The 19,729-nt window shown below is 44.9% G+C and overlaps 1 protein-coding gene and 1 long non-coding RNA gene across 21 annotated transcripts in view; one reads left to right on the forward strand and one right to left on the reverse strand.

The window, feature by feature from the left end:
* The window catches only part of ARIH2 (ariadne RBR E3 ubiquitin protein ligase 2), a 64,733-nt gene extending 55,959 nt beyond the window's left edge, over positions 1 to 8,774 (forward strand). For 9 of the 20 annotated variants that reach the window (XM_078350840.1, XM_054245636.2, XM_078350839.1 and 6 more), the window contains 5 exons: positions 1,752 to 1,903; positions 2,910 to 3,053; positions 4,264 to 4,332; positions 6,150 to 6,233; positions 6,455 to 8,774. In XM_078350840.1, the coding sequence (XP_078206966.1) occupies positions 1,752 to 1,903; positions 2,910 to 3,053; positions 4,264 to 4,332; positions 6,150 to 6,233; positions 6,455 to 6,526 (521 nt within the window). In that variant the 3' untranslated portion in view covers positions 6,527 to 8,774. Of the gene's footprint in view, positions 1 to 1,751; positions 1,904 to 2,909; positions 3,054 to 4,237; positions 4,333 to 6,149; positions 6,234 to 6,454 lie in introns of all 20 variants that reach the window. The other 11 variants (XM_078350842.1, XM_008981609.5, XM_078350838.1 and 8 more) reach the window with 3 other exon arrangements.
* Positions 8,009 to 14,436, reverse strand: LOC108588412 (uncharacterized). The gene is made up of 3 exons (XR_013527292.1): positions 13,163 to 14,436; positions 8,376 to 8,622; positions 8,009 to 8,211 (listed from the first exon to the last, which is right to left on the reverse strand). It is a non-coding gene; the product is annotated as an uncharacterized LOC108588412 (long non-coding RNA).
* Positions 14,437 to 19,729: the final 5,293 nt, after the last annotated feature.

The raw sequence follows: 19,729 nt of genomic DNA on the forward strand, positions 1-19,729 counted from the left end.
TAGCTGTGATTATAGGCGCCACCACCACGCCTGGCTGATGGGGTTTCACCATGTTGGCCAGGCTGGTCTCAAACTCATGGCCTCAGGTGATCTGCCTGCCTTGGATTCCCAAAGTGCTAGATTACAGGCATGTGCCACCACGCCCAGCCCGAAGACCCCTCTTAATCAGAGTGGTCATGGCAGGGTCTTAACAACATTGACTCTGCAGTGCCAAACGAAGATAGGCCATAGGTAGTGGCATATTTCTTCTGTGGGTCCACACTCTTTCTTTCTCTTTTTCTATGTATATATCAGAGAGGGAAGTGTATCATAGACTTAGAACAATGCAAAAGACACATACAGCTTAAAGAATAATGACAAACACCCCAGCACCCACTACATTTTTAGTGCCTAAGAAGTCCCCGGGTGTCAGTATCCCTTGACACCCAGAGTTAACTGCCATTTCATGAGAATCTTGAACCCAGGAGGCAGAGGTCACAGTGAGCTGAGATCGTGCCACTGTACTGGCTAATTTTTTTAAGTAGAGATGGGGGTTGCACCATGTTGGCTGGACTGGTCTTGAACTCCTGACCTCAGGTAATCCACCCGCCTTAGCTTCCCAGAGTGCTGGGATTACAGGTGTGAGCTACTGCGCTCAGCCAAAACAGAATAATTCTGAGTATGAACCATTGGATTGCTCTTGGTTTTATAGAAATGTGTTCTTTGGGAGGCAGAAATGGGCAGATCACTGAATGTTGGGAGTTCGAGACCAGCCTGGCCAACATGGTGAAACCCCATCTCTACTAAAAATACAAAAATTAGCCAGACGTGTTGGCGGGCACCTGTAATCCCAGCTACTCTGGAGGCTGAGGCAGGAGAATCACTTGAACCTGGGAGGAGGTTGCAGTGAGCTGAGATCGCACTACTGCACTTCAGCCTAGGGGACAGAGTAAGACTCTGTCTCAAAAAGAATAGGAATTGTGTTCTTTAAAACAGAAAAAAAGGGAAAAAGCCTTTATTATTAGCTTTCGATACAGAAATCTTTCTAGGACTACAGAAATCTTTCTAGGACGAATGTGATGGTAGGAAGCAGTCGGGAGGTCAGTTTTTACTGATGATGTGTTTAGACAGGTAGTCCTCAATTGGATGAGTTCCTGCTTCTCATTGTGGCATTGACATAGCAGACCAGTAGTCTATGGTCAGCATCTGCCTGTGTTAGATTAATAAGGCACATGGCACATGTGCTGATGGAATAGAAATTATCCATAAGCTGCCATGTGGAGTGGCTCTCAAAGCCTGTAATCTTAGCACTTTGAGAGGTCTAGGTGGGCAGATCATGAGGTCAGGAGTTTGAGACCAGCCTGGCCAACATGGTGAGACCCTGTCTCTACTAAAAATACAAAAATTAGCTGAGCATGGTGGCATGTGCCTATAATCCCAGCTACTTGGAGAATTGCTTGAACCAAGGTGTAAGAGGTTGCAGTGAGCTGAGATTGCACCATCACACTCTAGCCTAGCAACAGAGCAAGACTCCATCTCAAAAAGAAAAAAAGAAATTATCCATAGGCTATTGTTCATATCAGCAAGTATAGGCTATAAGGACAGTAGGATATGACAGGGATGAGAGGTGCACATTCCTTCTGGAAAGAGGCACCCTTGCGAAGTTCTTTTCAGGTGACCACTTTGGAGCTGGGTCTGTCTGTCTCACTCTGCCTTTGGAGGAAAGTGGAGTTGTCTTGTGGATGTAAAAGACTTTTCTCTGTTCTGTACAGACTTCTGCTGGATGTGTCTAGGAGATTGGAAGACTCATGGCAGTGAATACTATGAGTGCAGTCGTTACAAGGAGAATCCTGACATTGTGAACCAGAGCCAACAAGCCCAGGCAAGGGAAGCCCTCAAGAAGTACTTATTCTACTTTGAGAGGGTAGGTGTCCTCTTCTGTACCTTCCCCTACAGGGTTGGCTTCTTCCACTTGGCCTGTTGGGGTGGGATTCCCATGGACTGGTAGCCAGAGCCAGCCTGTACACATAGAAGTCAGTGAATGGAGCTCCTGCGGTATCCCTGGGTGCTGCCTGTATAGATGTGCCTTTCAAGCTCTACAGGGTATCCCCAGCCAACAGGGAAGGAACTGGTACTGACCTTGGTTGAATGATGGTTTTTTTTTTTTTTTTTTGAGACAGAATCTCTCTCTGTTGCCCAGGCCAGAGTGCAGTGGCATGATCTCAGCTCACTGCAACCTCCATCCCCCCCGGGTTCAAGTGATTCTCCTGCCTCAACCTCCTTAAGTAGCTAGAACTTCAGGCGCCCACCACCATACCTGGCTAATTTTTGTAATTTTTAGCAGAGACGGGGTTTTGCCATATTGGCCAGGCTGGTCTTGAACTCCTGACCTTGTGATCTGCCTACCTCGGCTTCACAAAGTGCTGGGATTACAGGCGTGAGCCATTGCGCCCAGCCAAATGATTGGTTGAAGGACAGTGAAGGGCCATCAGATAGTCTTTTCCATCTAGTGCCATTTTTTTTTTCTTTTTTCTACGTTTTAAATTTTTATTCATTTTTTTCTTTTTGTCCTCACAATCTGTTCCCATAGTATCATCTCAGTAGTCATATTTGGAAAGCAGTTTCTCCTTTCTGAAGGAGCCCTTCAGAAGCCCAAAGAGCACATTAGACCATTAGGGACCTAGCTTTGCATAGTCCTCAGGGCTGGAGTCCCATTGCTCCAGAAAGGTAGTGTGATCTGGCAGGCATACAGCTGCTCTGGACAGGTTAGAAGGATGGCTGAAGAAGACCTGCTCCTGCACACATTCTCCATAAGTTAGAGGAGTCCGTGGCCATGTCTTGCCATCAAGGTGTCTATCCTCAACTCCTGTGTAGACCTCTGCACCTTTGTGGGACTCCTGTGGTTTTCTTCTTCTTTCTGTGCCCTGTAGTGGGAAAACCACAACAAAAGCTTGCAGCTAGAGGCACAGACATACCAGCGGATTCACGAGAAGATTCAGGAGAGGGTCATGAACAATCTGGGGACATGGATCGACTGGCAGTACCTACAGAATGCTGCCAAGCTCTTGGCCAAGGTATCTACCACTTCACTCATCCTATCCCTGCTCCAGTGCCTGGCCCCATCGGGCACAGACCTCTGAAGGTGGGAAGCCCTGCTGGGAGAGGGTATTTTAGCACCCTGTGCAGCGTTCCACACTTCTGCTTGTGGATCCACATCTTCATTTGCTACGTCCATCAAGGACCCAGTTCTCTGCTGGATGTCCCAGGGATTTCTAAGAGTGTTGCACTGCCTCTGCCTGCAGGGAAAACTAGAGCCCTTTACTTCTCCTTTGTCCTGTGTATGCATTACTCCAAAGGAAAATAAAAGATTTTCTGAAGGGTTAGGCATGGTGGCTCACACCTGTAATCCCAGCACTTTGGGAGGCTGAGGCAGGCAGATCAGTTGAGGTTAGAGTGGATCACTTGAGGTCAGGAGTTTGAGACCAGCCTGGCCAACATGGTGAAACCCCATCTCTACTAAAAATACAAAAATTAGCTGGGTGTGGTGGCACATGCCTGTAGTCCCAGCTACTTGGGAGGCTGAGGCACGAGAATCCCTTGAACCTGGGAGGCAGAGGCTGCAGTGAGCCAAGATCATGCCATTACACTCCAGCCTGGGCAAGAGAGCAAGACTTTGTCTCAAAAAAAAAAAAAAAAAAAAAGATTGGGCAGGGTGCCTGTGATCCCAGCGCTTTGGAAGGCCAAGGCAGGTGGATTGCTTGAGCCGAGGAGTTTGAGACCAGCCTGGGCAACATGAGAAAACACCGTCTCTACAAAAAAAATACAAAAATTAGCCTGGTGTGGTAATGCACACCTGTAGTCCCAGCTACTTGGAAGGGTGAGGTGGAAGGATCACTTGAGTCTGGGAGGCAGAGGTTGCAGTGAGTGGGGATTGCACCACTGCACTCCAGCCTGGGCAACAGAGCGAGACAGTTTCAAAAAAAAAAAAGAAGAGATTGTCTTTGGGTAAGCATTGAGACAGATGTGTGGACTCTGATTGAGGCAGCTGTTGGTAATTAATCAGTTTGTAAAAGGAAGTCTGGGTGTTCTGTGACCATTGTTGTTTGTTTTTCCCCATGTCTTTTCCCAATTCATCGTCTATTCGGCTTAGTATCATTTATTTCACACCCATACCTATAGAGCTAGGCTAATTTGCATGCTGGGGGTAGGAATTGTAAGAGCCACCTGAGATGCAGGTAGCTTAGAATCACAGACACAGGTCGCTTCTCTTCTATCCTGTTGCAGTGTCGATACACCCTGCAATACACCTACCCATATGCATATTACATGGAGTCTGGACCCAGGAAGAAGCTGGTAAGGCAAAGCAATTTTTCTCCTCTGTCCTTTTAGCCTCAAAGGTGCCCTTCTTTACCAGCACTTTACAGGACAGTGAAGACCAGACCCTGGTCATTAGGAAGGCAAATTTAAAACAACACTGTTTAATTGCAAAATTCCACTTCTACTCTGGGCACTTCCAAAATAGATCTAAGGTGCTGTTTTGTGTAATACAAGGCACATGGCACCTAATCCTTTAAACAACTGTATTTAAAGGGTGATTGGCTAAAAAGGTCTCTGGCCATGTGGGAGGCCAGTGCCCATGCTTGGGAGGGATATTTAGTGCATGTCCTTAAGATATATTTGACTGTTTGTTTTATACCTTGTTTTATTCTTAATCTTAGAGTTGAATTTGGATATGAATTTATTGTTACTGACAATAATAAATGTTAATAAACTAGTAATTCACATTTTTGTTTAAATCCTGGAAAACAGAGAAGCATTTACATTGTCCAGAAAGAAGTTACCACTGTCAGCATTTTCCAGTCATTTAAAATTAATATTTTGTGCCGGGCACGGTGGCGAGTGCCTGTAGTTCCAGCTATTCGGGAGGCTGAGGCTGGAGGATCTCTTGAGTCAAGGAGTTCTAGGCTGTAGTGCGCTCTGCCGATTGGGTGTCCACACTAAGTTCGGCATCAATATGGTGACCTCCCAGGAGCGGGGAACCACCAGGTTGCCTAAGGAGGGGTAAACCGGCCCAGGTCAGAAACGGAGCAGGTCAAAACTCCCGTGCTGATCAGTAGTGGGATCACACCTGTGAATAGCCATTGCACTCCAGCCTGGGCAACAGAGCGAGACCCTGCCTCTTAAATAAAAAAAAAAAATTTAAATAAAATTAATATTGTGTATATAATCAAGGTTATGTCAAACTTTTTTTTTTTTTGAGAGAGTTTTGCTCTTGTTGCTCAGGCAGGAGTGCAATGATGTGATTTTGGCTCACCGCAACCTCTGCCTCCCAGGTTCCAGTGATTCTCCTGCCTCAGCCTCCTGAGTATCTGGGATTACAGGCATGCACCACCTCGCCCCACTAATTTTTTTTTTTTTTATTTTTAGTAGAGACGGGGTTTCACCATGTTGGTCAGGCTGGTCTTGAACTCCTGACCTTGTGATCCTCCCGCCTCAGCCTCCCAAAGTGCTGGTATTACAGGCATGAGCCACCGTGCCCAGCAACATTTTATTTTTTGTGACAGTTTATTGTTATAGCTGTCATGATTTACCTGTCTGGTAAATACCATTTTGTTAATGGTTGCATAAATGTGCTGTTACTTGGTTGTACCATCACTTGGGACATTTATTCTTTCTTTTTTTGGCTGTAAATAGGACATTCAGAAACATTTTTGTGCATAAAATTGTATCTTCTTAGATATATAATTACTAAGTCAGTATTTAAGTTTGAATATTTTTAAGGCTCTTGATTTGCAGAAGGAAAAAAAATGAAATGATAGTATATGAGAATATTCGTTCGAATTATTTTTTACAGCATCTGTTCCCTTTCATATTGGGAGCATTCTATTTAACTGGCTTAAATTTTTCCCCTTCCTTTGGGAATGTGGAGGATAGAGTTGACCTTTTGTGGGTGAAGGGTGAGGGTGGCCTTGCTGTTTGGATAGCCATTTTTTTGGATTCTGGCTCTGGGAACATGGAATGACAGCACTTTTTGAGGACACTATCAGGATTGTCTGTAGTTCCTGTGAGCCTGAGGTGCTACGTGTGCCCCACCTCACCCACCCCCATCTGCAGGCCCTGCCCCAGCCATAGCCCACTCACCTTTTGACCCTCCTGCTCTGCCTATACAGTTTGAATACCAGCAGGCTCAGCTGGAGGCTGAGATTGAAAACCTCTCATGGAAAGTGGAGCGTGCGGACAGCTATGACAGAGGGGTAAGTGCCTACTGTCCTCTTGGATTCTATATTGCAGGTAAAGGAGGACTGGCATGCTAATAGGTGACAGTGTTGTTGGTTTAACACTGGAAGCTGCTACTAAAAATGGGAAGGGCAGTGCTTTTGACTCCTTGGAGGCCCTGGAGGGTGTTTGTGGCTTTGTCTACTTCTTGCTCCCAGGCCTGGGCTATGCAAGCAGACACCTTGTTTCTGTGATGCAGGACTTGGAGAACCAGATGCATATAGCGGAGCAGAGGAGGAGAACCCTGCTGAAGGATTTCCATGACACCTAAGTTGGGATGTGGATGTGCTGGGGTGAGGAAGATGTGGCTGCAAGGCCTCCCAGCTGCTGTACTGCATGCTGCAGGCTCTGCCTTTCATGACCCCAGGCGACAGCCAGGGCCCCACTCCTGAGAGACACTGGCAACACCTCTTAGTTGGTTTCTGTTTTTTTCTCTTTTCACTTTTTGTTTCTACCAGGGTAGAGGCCATGTTGAACTGGCCTCTTTTCAGGACTTTTATTTCCCCCTGGATGGCTGTTGGGAGGGAGGGAAAGTGTTTTCTGAATGGCTGTTAATAGTTTTAGATCATTACAACTTATGTAACTTTCAAAGGTTGTAAAATTATACAAAGAAAAAAAAAGGCAAACTATAGGATAACACAGAGCCCTTTTTGAAAATAAATTGGCATTGGAGTGTTTTACCCTCTAGCTGTTTTACTTAGAATGTAACATAAACATATGCTGCCTACCCACCTAAAAATGTACCTCTGTACTACAAGAGGGCCCTGGGCCTCTGCTTTCCATATTCACATTTGTTTGGCCAGAGTTGGAGTCCCAAGGGAAGAGCACTAGTGGCAGATGGTAGGGAACTGATCTGGCCTGTGCAATGGGCACAGAGCACAAGGAGTCACAGCATGTCTTCTACCTTACCATGGCAGTATGGAGACGGTCCAGAACACAGTCTTCTTGCCATGGGGTGTTGCTGTCTCTGGTGGTGCTGCATGTCTGTGGCTCATGTTTATTCTTGAAACTGAGGTTTACCGGGATCTGGCTACTGGGGCTAGAGCCCACAGCAGAATGGGGGTGGGTCTGTGGCCCTCCAAACTAGGGGACATAAGTTCAGCACACTGTTTTCCTTTTGTCTCCTAAAGATAGGGATCTACTTCTGAAGGAAATTGTTCCTCCCAAATAAATTTGCTTTACCTTGGTCCTTTCTTTTGTGCCAGTATTCAAGTGGTATAGCTCTCAGCAGGGTCACACTTGGCCATACCTGACACTGTCTTGCTGCATTCTCTGACAAACATCAAGGTCAGAATTCAGCATAGCCCTTCTTAGGGCACTGGCCTTCCTAACATGGGGGCCAGGTTAGCACAAGTTATTTTCATGTTACCTAGAGCATGTCCAGAGGTTGCTCTGAGGCTGAGGTGTATTCCCTCTTGCCTGGTTCCAGCTGCCAGAAGTTACAATCCATCCTGGGGTCTGGGAGTCCAAGGCCATGGGACTCCTTGGTTTGTGGTCCCAGATCCTGTACTAGGAGGGTCTGGTCAGAGGAATAGACCAGCTTTTGCACAGTCAAGTGCAAGGGAGCAGGTAGTTTGCCTGGTGTCCTACCTATCCTAAATCTGGTCCTGGGGGCCTTTGAAAAGTTAGATTTGTGATCTCTGAGGTTTTTGTGCCTTTGTTCAGTGCTTCCACTCTAGGCCAGTCAGAGCAGTCTATACTTTTCCAGGCCTGCTTGACCTCTAGAGAGAGCTGATACAGAAATCTGTGAATATTGTGATAGAAATTCTTTGATATTCATACATTTCACCTGCAAGTCAGCAATTTCCCAGCTACCATGTGAGCTATAAAACAGAACCATTCTTGAAGACAAATGATAGCTGTAATTCTTGGAATCATGAGGTCCGTGGCTAGTTGGAGGTTCCCTTTCTCCCTCCTCATGTTTTGTCTCTTCCTGTGTTCCCAGCAAGGAAAGGACTGTGGGGTGGATTGGGAGAACAAATTAGGCGTATAGCAAATGAACCCAGAATGGAACAGTGGGGAGCTGTGAATGAGGAGAGGACCTGCTGCAGGATCTGGAGGTCAGGTATGAATGCTGTGTTGGCACAAGGAATAAATATCCTGGCGTCTGGAGCCTTTACCTCTCCATCAAGTCCTTCCTGTGATACCACCATGGCACAGGATCTGAGTTGCAGCTCTGCACCCTGAATCACGCCCTGGTCATTGTCTGGGCCACAGGGCTACTAGATGCTGGAGCTGCAGGGTTTTCTGTGCTCAGACTGTAGCCTGTAGCTCTTGGCCTGTGTAGAGCTGTTCCTGTGCCCCCAATGGCTGTTGTTTGTTAACATCATCAGGACGATGGGAAAGGTCAGGCAGAATTTTTCTGTCCTACAAAGGGCAGAAGAGAAAGGACACAGTATTTTCATGAATTTACCATATCTTTTTGTTTTTCTTCAAAGAAAAAGTTAATTGGGGCAACGTCATCTACCCAAAGTTGAGTGGTTTATTCACAATAAACTGTAAGCTTCTGATTATAAAAATGTGTCTAGAGTCTTTCTTCATGGGGTCTAGGTAGTCTTCTGAGCCCACAGGGGTCTGGACAGTGAACACCAGAGGAGTACCTTCCTATCAGTCAGCCCCTTCCAGAGGGCTATGGAGGCCCCACTAGCCAAACTCGGCTCTATTTTCCCTTTCTGGCTGTCAGTGGGGAGGGCACCAGTGAGCGATCCCAGTGGAAGGAAGTAGAAAATCCTGGCAGTTTTCAGTTCTCATCTCCCTCCCTGTGTATAGGCTGAATCATTCCCCAACACAAACAGATCCCAGGGTTGTAGTAGGGTACTGATATAAATGTCCCAAACCCCCCATTCTGAGATCTCTGGGCCGCTCTAAAGCAGACATGGGAGTATAGAGCTGTGGAGTATGGCAGAACAAAACTCTAGCTTCATGGGAGCCCTAAGGCTTATGAAGAGACAACTTGGGATAGAAACTAAATTGTGGACTATAATCTCGAGTGAAGGACAGGAAATGGGGTTTGGATTGATTAAGGGGACCACATTTGTGGGTATCAGGAGTTGGGGAAATGTGAATGTTAGGTAGCTCGAGGGTAAAGTGGAGGCTCCATAGCTGTCGGCAGCATGCACAGGGTATCTGTGGCCAGAAGAGGCCTCATATGTTGCCAGTCTGAACTCTGCAACTGTTCCTCTGGACCTCAGGTGTGCCAACCCCCATGCTTGGCACCTGGGCATGCAGTAGTATGCAAGTGATGCTTGTGCTCTACCTTCCAGGAGCCTCCAGTCCATGGGGGACACAGAAGGAATTGGTCACTAGGGAGTGATTTTTGTTTTGTTGACACAGTCTCGCTCTATCACACAGACTGGAGTACAATGGCATGATCTCTGCTCTCTGTGGCCTCCACTCGGGCTCAAGCGATCATTCCACTTCAGCCTTCTGAGTAGCTGGGACCAGTGTATGCCACCACACTCACCTAATTTTTGTATTTTTTTTGTAGAGACGGGGTCTTGTCATGTTGTCCAGACTGGTCTCGAACTCCTGAATTCATGCTGTGTTCCCGCCTTGGCTTCTCAAAGTGCTGGGATTACAAGCATGAGCCATCGTGTCCAGCCCACTAGTGAATGTTTTTACTGGAGCAGCAAGGCCAGGAGCAAAGGATCACCCATGCACAAGACCACTCCTGCAGATCAGTGGGGCAGGATACTATGGCCTTAAGAGACAAGGAGATAGTACCTTCTAGCAAAGTCAAGAGGAGAGATTTTCCATGTAGTCCGCAGGGGTTCACACAGTAAGTACCTGAGCATCTTCTGCATAACAGGCTCTGTTTGGGGCACTGAGGACCCAGCCACCAATGAGCGGGATAGAAAGGGGTAGAAGCGGAACCAGCTTCTGTCCTCACAAGATAATCACACTAATGTTAACTGAGAACATACCCATTTAGTCCTCACAGCAACACCTTCAGATAAGTGCTGTCATCATCACATTACAAAGCCATTTAAAATGAGAGCTAGGGGCCCAGCATGGTGACTCACGCCTGTAATCCCAGCACTTCAGGAGGCTGAGACAGGAGAATTGCTTGAACCCCAGGAGTTCATGGCCAGCCTGGACAACATAGGGAGAGACCTGTTTATACAAAAAGAAAAAAAATTAGCTGGGCATGGTGGTAGACACCTGTAGTCCCAGCTACTTGGGAGGCTGAGGTAGGAGGATTACTTGGGCCTGGTGGGCAGGTGCTGCAGTAAGCCGTGATCACATCACTGCACTCCAGCCTGGGTGACAGAGCAAGACCCTGTCTTAAAAAAAACTAGGCTGGGTGCGGTGGCTCACACCTGTAATCCCAGCACTTTGGGAGGCCAAGGTGGGCGGATCACGAGGTCAAGAGATCAAAACCTTCCTGGCCAACATGGTGAAACCCCGTCTCTACTAAAAATACAAGAATTAGCCGGGCGTGGTGACACACGCCTGTGTTCCCAGCTACTCAGGAGGCTGAGCCAGAAGAATTGCTTGAACCCAGGAGGCAGAGCTCGCAGTGAGCGGAGATTGCACCACTGCACTCCAGCCTGGTGACAGAGCAAGACTCTGTCTCAAAAAAAAAAAAACGCACATCAATACAGCTGGGTGCAGTGGCTCACACCTGTAATCCCAGCATTTTGGGAGGCCAGGGCGGGCCCCTGTCTCTACTAAAAAATACAAAAAATTAGCTGGGTGTGGTGGTGGGCACCTGTGAGCTACTTGGGAGGCTAAGGCAGGACAATCACTTGAATCCAGAAGGCGGAGATTGTGGTGAGCTGAGTGCCACAGCACTCCAGCCTGGGTGTGACAGAGCAAGACTCTGTCTCAAAGAAACAAAAAAAGAACATAGGTCAATACAAGGCCTGGATTTGGTAGTGTATACTGATAAAAAGGGCCAGGCATTTTAAAGGACAGAAATTCTGGTTTATGAAGTGGTTATGTAAGTCCTACAGCTGACAGCAGGTGGAGCAGCTCTGAAACCTGCTTGCTTTCTGTTTGACAGTGAGCTGAGTACCTGTGTTTAGCCTAGGCCTAACTCAGGTGATAGGTATAAGAATGGAGTTCAGGGGCTAGGCACGGTGGCTTATGCCTGTAATCCCAGCTCTTTGGGAGACTGAGGCAGGTGGATCACGAGGTTGGGAGTTCAAGACCAGCCTGGCCAAGATGGTGAAACCCATCTCTATTAAAAATACAAAAATTAGCCAGGCATGGTGGCAGGCACCTGTAATCCCAGCTACTAAGGAGGCTGAAACAGGAGAGTTGCTTGAAACCGGGAGGCAGAGGTTGCAGTGATTTGAGATCAAACCGCTGCACTCCAGCCTGGATGACAGAGCGAGATTCGGTCTCAAAAATAAATAATAGGCCAGGCACGGTGGCTCAAGCCTGTAATCCCAGCACTTTAGGAGGCCGAGGCGGGTGGATCATGAGGTCAAGAGATCGAGATCATCCTGTCAACATGGTGAAACCCCGTCTCTACTAAAAATACAAAAAATTGGCCAGGCGCGGTGGCTCAAGCCTGTAATCCCAGCACTTTGGGAGGCCGAGGCAGGTGGATCACGAGTTCAAGAGATCGAGACCATCCTGGTCAACATGGTGAAACCTTGTCTCTACTAAAAATACAAAAAATTAGCTGGGCATGGTGGCGCGTGCCTGTAATCCCAGCTACTCAGGAGGCTGAGGCAGGAGAATTGCCTGAACCCAGGAGGCGGAGGTTGCGGTGAGCCGAGATCGCGCCATTGCACTCCAGCCTGGGTAATGAGCGAAATTCCTTCTCAAAAAAAAAAAAAAATGAGCCCGAGATGCTTCAAAAATTTGATTTAACTTAGCAATATCCAGAGTTAAATTATTCTCTTTGCCTAGTAGATGGCGCTTAATCATCTCCCAATGATGTTCAGAAGCATCAATACAAGAAAACAATTTACAATTTTGATATGTTACCTTGGAGTTAAGAAAATTGATTTGTGGGCCGGGCATGGTGGCTCAAGCCTGTAATCCCAGCACTTTGGGAGGCTGAGGCGGGTGGATCACGAGGTCAAGAGATCGAGACCATCCTGGTCAACATGGTGAAACCCCGTCTCTACTAAAAATACAAAAAATTAGCTGGGCATGGTGGTGTGTGCCTGTAATCCCAGCTACTCGGGAGGCTGAGGCAGGAGAATTGCCTGAACCCGGGAGGCGGAGGTTGCGGTGAGCCGAGATTGCGCCATTGCACTCCAGCCTGGGTAACAAGAGTGAAACTCCATCTCAAAAAAAAAAAAAAAAAAGAAAATTGATTTGTAACCTTCTCACTACTAAAAGATAAGGAGGTTTAACACAGCTCTGACTCCAAAGAGTTTTATTACAAGTTTTAATGAATAATAATGATTGTAACAGAATTTTGTATATATTTTTTCAGGCCTTTATTTGTGTTAGGGCCATTAATTTCCAAAGTTTTTTTGTTTAATTTCCAATTTTGGCCAAATTGTTTTTGGTTGTGGTTTTACCTTGCCTCCATTTCTCCAGATGATCGGGACATTTGTTTTAGTGTGTATTAATTTGAAACTGTTATTACTTTTTGTTATTACATTTAAATAATTTTGTACCACAACAAGAGGGCTGACTGGTGCAATTAATGCTAAATATCCCCTTAGGGGACCAATTAATAACAATTCCATGGGAATTATTGTGCAGCACCTTAAGTCTCTGCCAAAACACAGTTTTTCCAAATTAATATTTTTAACTTTGAGGACCATTCTTTATTTTGTCTGCTTTTATGTTTTGGGGGGCAAAACATAGTTGTTTTATTTCCTGAATTATATAAAAAATACTAAGACCAGAAATTATATGTTAATAAAGGAAGGAAAGAAATATATGTCCATTATGTAAAATTTTCTTTTACTTTTGCCCCAGCTTCGGTAGTACTCACTGTAATGGTGATAACCGTGGCTCATGATAAGGCTTTAAATGTTTGATGTTTGATGGTTCCCACACTGGTTACTGATTTGGACCTGAAGAGAGACAAACAAATCCTCTCCCCACATGTTATTGTATTGTCTTTTTTCCCAACTTTTTGTTAATGGTCTTGCCACCAGATTAATTGCCCTAAGTTCTCTTCTTTGTATTGTTTATTCAGGTGATGTTTAGCCACTGTTATTTGTTGTCACCTTGGCAAGCTTAAAAAATTTTTAAGTTAGTAATGCTAAGTTAAATTGCATTTGTTCCCCCCCACCTTTTTTTTTGTAAATGTTTTTTATGTTCTATTGTTTTTTTTAACAATAGCTTGTTCTTGTGAATTATAAGGAATTTCAGTAGTATGACTAATTTTTTATTGTAACAGAAACTTTTGGAAAGATTTCTTGCTGTAACCAGGGCCATTGTTTATTTTAATTTTTTGTGGAACGCCCATAATAGCAAAGCAAGATGACAGATGGTTTTTAGCATGAGCTGTGCTTTCTATGGTTTGGCATGTAGCCCAAATGAAATGAGAAAAAGTATCAACAGTAACATGTAAGAGACTTTTATAGGCCAGGTGCGGTGGCTCATGTCTGTAGTCCCAGCACTTTGGAAGGCCGAGGCGGGTGGATCACGAGGTCAAGAGATCGAGACCATCCTGTTCAACATGGTGAAACTCCGTCTCTAATAAAAATACAAAAAATTAGCTGGGCGTTGTGTGCAGAGTTCGCACCAAGGGCTCGAGACAGCAGCGTGACTCGCCCCAGTTTGGCTGCAGGACCTATCTGCACTCCCCATCTCCAGGGCTGTCAGGTGAGACAAAAGACCGCGGGCTGAGCCACTGAAGCAACAACAGAATGCAAAGCAAAGGTCTGCAGTTTATGAGGACATTGTGCTGTCTGTTTCCATGTCCCCATCAGTCTCTGTGTAAGCAATAAACTTGCTGCAATTGAGATGCCTAAGAGGAGCAGAGACCTCTGCCCATATTTTCCCTGGAGCTAAGCCTGTGTTTTAGCTCCTGATGAAAAACAGGTTTAACCAGCCACCTTAAGGGCACCATTGTATCTTTGAAATGTAAAATCTTTGAAATGTAAACTACTATCACAAGCCCCCTTAAACTGCTTTCTGAGCAGATATCACAAGCCCCTGATAACTATTTTTTATGGAGTTTCTATTTCCTTTCTGTCTACCCCTTTTCTGCTGAGATAAAGTAAATGTAAACAAGAAAAAAGGTATAAAAGCTGTAACCCACAAAAATAAATTTGCTGCATTTTGACCATAATTTTCACGCAGCCCTCCAGACTCCACTTTTCTATATTCTTTCACTTCCGCGCACTGCCTCTCTCAGGTTGAACGAGATATCTACGTTGGCGGTCTCGGGGACTCCCGCTGGACGGTAGTCCCCCGGCAGATGTGCCGGACCCCTACAGGGCGTGGTGGCGCGTGCCTGTAGTCCCAGCTACTCAGGAGGCTGAGGCAGGAGAATTGCCTGAACCCAGGAGGCGGAGGTTGCGGTGAGCCGATACCGCGCCATTGCACTCCAGCCTGGGTAACAAGAGCAAAACTCAGTCTCAGAAAAAAAAAAGAGACTTTTATGATCTTTGTAAAAGAGCAGGTTAGTGTTTTAAGAAAAACCTGTGTGCTTTAATGTGTAGTTTACAGAACACTAGATGATACTTTTAACTTTTACCCAATATGTTTACACACCAAATTTCTTTACAATTGTTTTAAAACTTGTTTAGACCTTGAAAACAAAATTTATACAACCTACTTGCATAAATTTCCTTTTATAACATTTTTACAACTTTAACTGACAAACTTAGAAACGCTAAACTTTATTTTATAACCTTTTTTACTAAGGGTGTAATTTTATAGCTTTCTTAATATTTCTATTTTTCTCTTTAATTTTTCTGTTTTTGTCTGTCTTGGTTAAGTAGTGTTGTTATTACTTGTAATTTTGCTTGCTTATCACCATAAGCTAATGGCCCAGGCAGTGAAATGTGGGCTTGAGATTAGACTTAATAAAGCTGTTTTAAGATTTTGTTGCAAATAAACTGAGCAAGCCAAGTTACTTACTATATTTATGGGCCGAGCAGAAAGTTTTTTAATGCTAATATCACAGCTTTAATTTCAGCTTTTTTGACTGCTAGTAAACTTAGATTGGGTGATTGAATTACGTGGTCTCTATTAGACTAGTTTTTTTCTTGTTTACTTGATCCATTAGCAAACAATGTTAAAGTATTCGGTATTAAGTGCAATAGTGCTTTGAATTGCTCTTTTCTTAAAGGAATTTTGGTGATGCTAGGATTAACTTAGCAATTTGCTGCATTAATTTTATTATTATTATTTTTTTTAAAGATGGGGTTTCACCATGATGGCCAGGCTGGTCTTGAACTCCTGAGCTCAGGTGATCCACCCACCTCGGCCTCCCAAAGTGCTAGGATTACAGGCCGTGAGCCACTGTGCACCCGGCCTACTGCATTAATTATTAAGATGGCAAGTTGAAATTGGTAACATGAAGTTTTAAAAAGAAATCTGGGCTGGACGCAGTGGTTCACACCTGTCATCCCAGCACTTTGAGAGGCTGAGTCCAGTGGATCACGAAGTCAGGAGTTCGAGACCAGCCGGGCCAAGATGGTGAATGAACCCATCTCTACTAAAAACACAAAAATTAGCTGGGCGTTGTGACACACGCCTGTAATCCTAGTTTCTCGGGAGGCTGTGGCAGGAGAATCGCTTGAACTCTGGAGGGTTGCAGTGAGCTGAGATTGTGCCACTGCACTCCAACCTGGGTGACAGAGTGAGACTCCATCTCAAAAAAAAAAAAAAAAAAAAAAGAAATCAGAAAACATCTCTGGAAGCAGAGACTTAAATATACTTTAACCATGTGCCTGAAGTCACAGGCTGAATAGTTTAAATCCAACAATTGAGTTTTTAAGTTAAGTTTATGGACTTCAGAGTGGCAAACTGTTTTGAATACAGTTATTCACTAGCTGAGTAAGGACTACCTTTAATCATTCTATGCATATTTTTTTTTACAACACTTACATACAATTTTCTTTTACTTTTTGAGAATTGGCTTAACATTTTTACTTTTTAACTTAATTTGCTTTAAAGTTTTTCTTCGAGACCATCCTGGTCAACATGGTGAAACCCCGTCTCTACTAAAAATACAAAAATTAGCTGGGCATGGTGGCGCGCACCTGTAGTCCCAGCTACTCGGGAGGCTGAGGCAGGAGAATTGCTTGAACCCAGGAGGCAGAGGTTGCGGTGAGCTGAGATCATGCCATTGCACTCCAACCTGGGTAACAAGAGCGAAACTCCGTCTCAAAATAAATAAATAAATAAATAAAAATAATAAATAATAAAAAAGTTTTTCTTTAAAGGGCTTGGTTTTACATGCTTAGCTTTTAATTGCTTTTTAACTAATTTGTGGGCCTTCTTTTATAGCTGATTGACATTTATTTAAATTTACAAAATTAAGGGTAAATAAGGCTTGTGTCAGTAGTGTTGCTGTTTTAAGATATTAAGCAGGTTTTGCATCTTCTCAGTTAATTAGGAAATTATTTTCTTTTTTTTTTTTTCTTTTTTTTTTTTTTGAGACGGAGTTTCGCTCTCATTACCCACCCAGGCTGGAGTGCAATGGCAGGATCTCGGCTCACCGCAACCTCCGCCTCCTGGGTTCAGGCAATTCTTCTGCCTCAGCCTCCTGAGTATCTGGGATTACAGGCCTGCGCCACCACACCCAGCTAATTTTTTGTATTTTTAGTAGAGATGGGGTTTCACCATGTTGGCCAGGATGGTCTCAATGTCTTGACCTCGTGATCCACCTGCCTCGGCCTCCCAAAGTGCTGGGATTACAGGCGTGAGCCACCGCGCCCAGCCAGGAAATTCTTTTCTACTGAGGAGCAAAGTTATAGGGCTCACTTTTAATTGTTCCTTTTTAATTTATGGGCTAGCTGTAATTTCTTTTCCTTTAGAGGTTACTGCTTTACTTAAATTGGATGTTAAAAGAGCTACCTTAGAGATAACACAGTAGTTATAATTAGAATTTAAATTTTACTTAAACCTAAGCAGAGAATTACAATTTTGGATGCTACTTGTTTACAAAGAACACATAAAATTTTACTGCGGGAAACCTGTAGAGCTCAGTGCACAGGCACCTGGACCTGGCCCCGCCCAACTGCTGCTTGCTGCTGACAGTTTTCTGCCTGCGTTTCACTCATGCTGCTCCTTCCTCGCACCAGGGAAACCTTTGCTGGCCTTGGGCTGAGCCTGTTGGCTTGAATGCCACTGCCAGAGCAGCAAGTTTCACTTTTGAAACGAATTTTGATTACTCTAATGGAGGAATGTCAGGTGGATCTGGCCACTCTGATAAAATACAGAGAAGGGGCTCACAGACTCCTTTCTCCTCATTTATTTTTTTCTTTTTTCTTAACTGGGTTATCTTTAATTTTCTTATCCCAGTTATAGTCTCCTTCTTCCCCAACTCCTTCTTTATAAAGCAATGAAAGGCAAAGAAAGCAACAGAAGAGCGGAGTAAGAAAGCACAGATTCACTGAAAACAACTGACAGAGCAAGCGGCTAGTACTAATTTTAACTCCCCCACTTCTAAAGAGGTGCTTCACTAAAAGTGAATAAAGTAACATACTTGCTTTCAGCTTGTCCCATTTTTACCTGGTATCCTTCCGAGCGCATCTACTCATGCGTAGTGCTAATTAGTTTTGTCCTCGGGAGTCCTTTGCTCGTTGTTCCTCCACTTTACCACGCTCAGGCGTTCCTTCACCGAAATTCTCTAGCCCTACGGTTGGGCACCAGAATGTACAGAACCAGCCCCCACACCCCACCCGTGGGTACCCTGAGTTCTGTGGCAACAAAGGAATGAGAAAAAGATAATGAAAGTGGGACCAGGGGACCATCACTTTGTACTGGAGGCAGTGAAGGCCCTGAACTCCGGTTTCCACAATATTTATTGAACACAATAACTTTTATCTATAGTGCAGGTGGCAGGGTGAATCGGTGAAGGGAGGCTGTGCGTCAAACATAAAACTGATAGCAGTGGCGGTTTATGTGAGTTTCTTACAAGCTAAAAGTATATGCTTATCAATAGACAATGCAGCTGGTGGGAGTGGGCTTAGCAAGGAGCCTACATGTCTGGTTACATTCCAGTGCTTCAAGGGAGTGTTATGTCCTTGGTCACTATGTTTAGAATGTCAGAGCTTAGGACACTCTGCACCTGGGAACATGCTGGCATAGAGAGGCCTTCCTCCCCAGAGGCCTCCGCAGCCTTCTACAGTTTATTATTCCTGATATCTTTTATACATTACTTAGAACCAGTTTATGTAGGCACACGGTAAACCCCTCCTCCACTGCTGCTTCCCCCAACAGGACAGAGGAAGACTCTGTCTCGGGAAAAAAAAAAAAGAAAATTTAGGAGGTTTGGGTTGGGCACAGTGGCTCTGGCCTGTAATCCCAGCACTTTGGGAGACCAAGACAGGTGGATCACCTGAGGTCAGGAGTTTGAGACCAGCTTGGCCAACATGGTGAAACCCTGTCTCTACTAAAAATAGAAAAATTAGCCAGGCATGCTGGCGGGCACCTGTAGTCCCAGCTACTTGGGAGACTGAGACAGGAGAATTGCTTGAACCTGGGAGGCAGACGTTGCAGTGAGCGGAGATTGTGTCACTGCACTCCAGCCTGGGAAACAGAGTGAGACTCTATCTCAAAAAAAAAAAAAAAAAAAAAAATTAGGAGATTTGTATGGTTTTGGAAAATCTGACTTGCTTCTATTACACTATTAACTCAGAAATTGAGAGACTTTTGACCTAACTAGGGTGGATTAATGACAAGCTTCAGGGAATTTGAACAGTCTTAAATTGATAATACAGTTTTCATCTATTTGAATCAGAAACATTTTCTTTAGCAGTAATTATATTTCTTTTAGAATTCATTTTAGGGGGGAGGGGTAAGTCATCACTGCCTCTGCCTCTGGGGGAGTCCAGGCCTGCCTGGTTGCCTTCAGAGCTGTTAATACTCCATCTGAAGTGAAATACTGGCTACTGGTAGTGTGTAGTTAGCACCTCAGACTTGGCTAAGCCACAAGACCTCCCAATGCTGCCTGCTCCCTTTCTGTCTAGAAACAGAACCTCTCCTTTTGTGAAGCAGCGTTCATTTATCCTATCCTAAGGAGATTGACCAAAGTGGTCCCTGAGGGTGGCTGGATTAGGAGATGCCCCCATGTGCTTGCATCATGGAAACTGCCACTGTGTGTAAAATCTTGGAAGAAAGGCTGGGTGCTGTGGCTCATGCCTGTAATCTCAGCACTTTGGGAGGCCGAGATGGGCAGATCACTCAAGGTCAGGAGTTCAAGACCAGCCTGGCCAACATGGTGAAACCCCATCTCTACTAAAAATACAAAAAAAAAAAAAATTGGCCTGGTATGGTGGCAAATGCCTGTAGTCCCAGCTACTCTGGAGGCTGATGCAGGAGAATTGCTTGAACCGGGAGGCAGAGGTTGCAGTGAGCCAAGATGGAGCCACTG

Source organism: Callithrix jacchus, chromosome 15 (assembly GCF_049354715.1).
Source record: "Callithrix jacchus isolate 240 chromosome 15, calJac240_pri, whole genome shotgun sequence".
Taxonomy (NCBI): domain Eukaryota; kingdom Metazoa; phylum Chordata; class Mammalia; order Primates; family Cebidae; genus Callithrix; species Callithrix jacchus.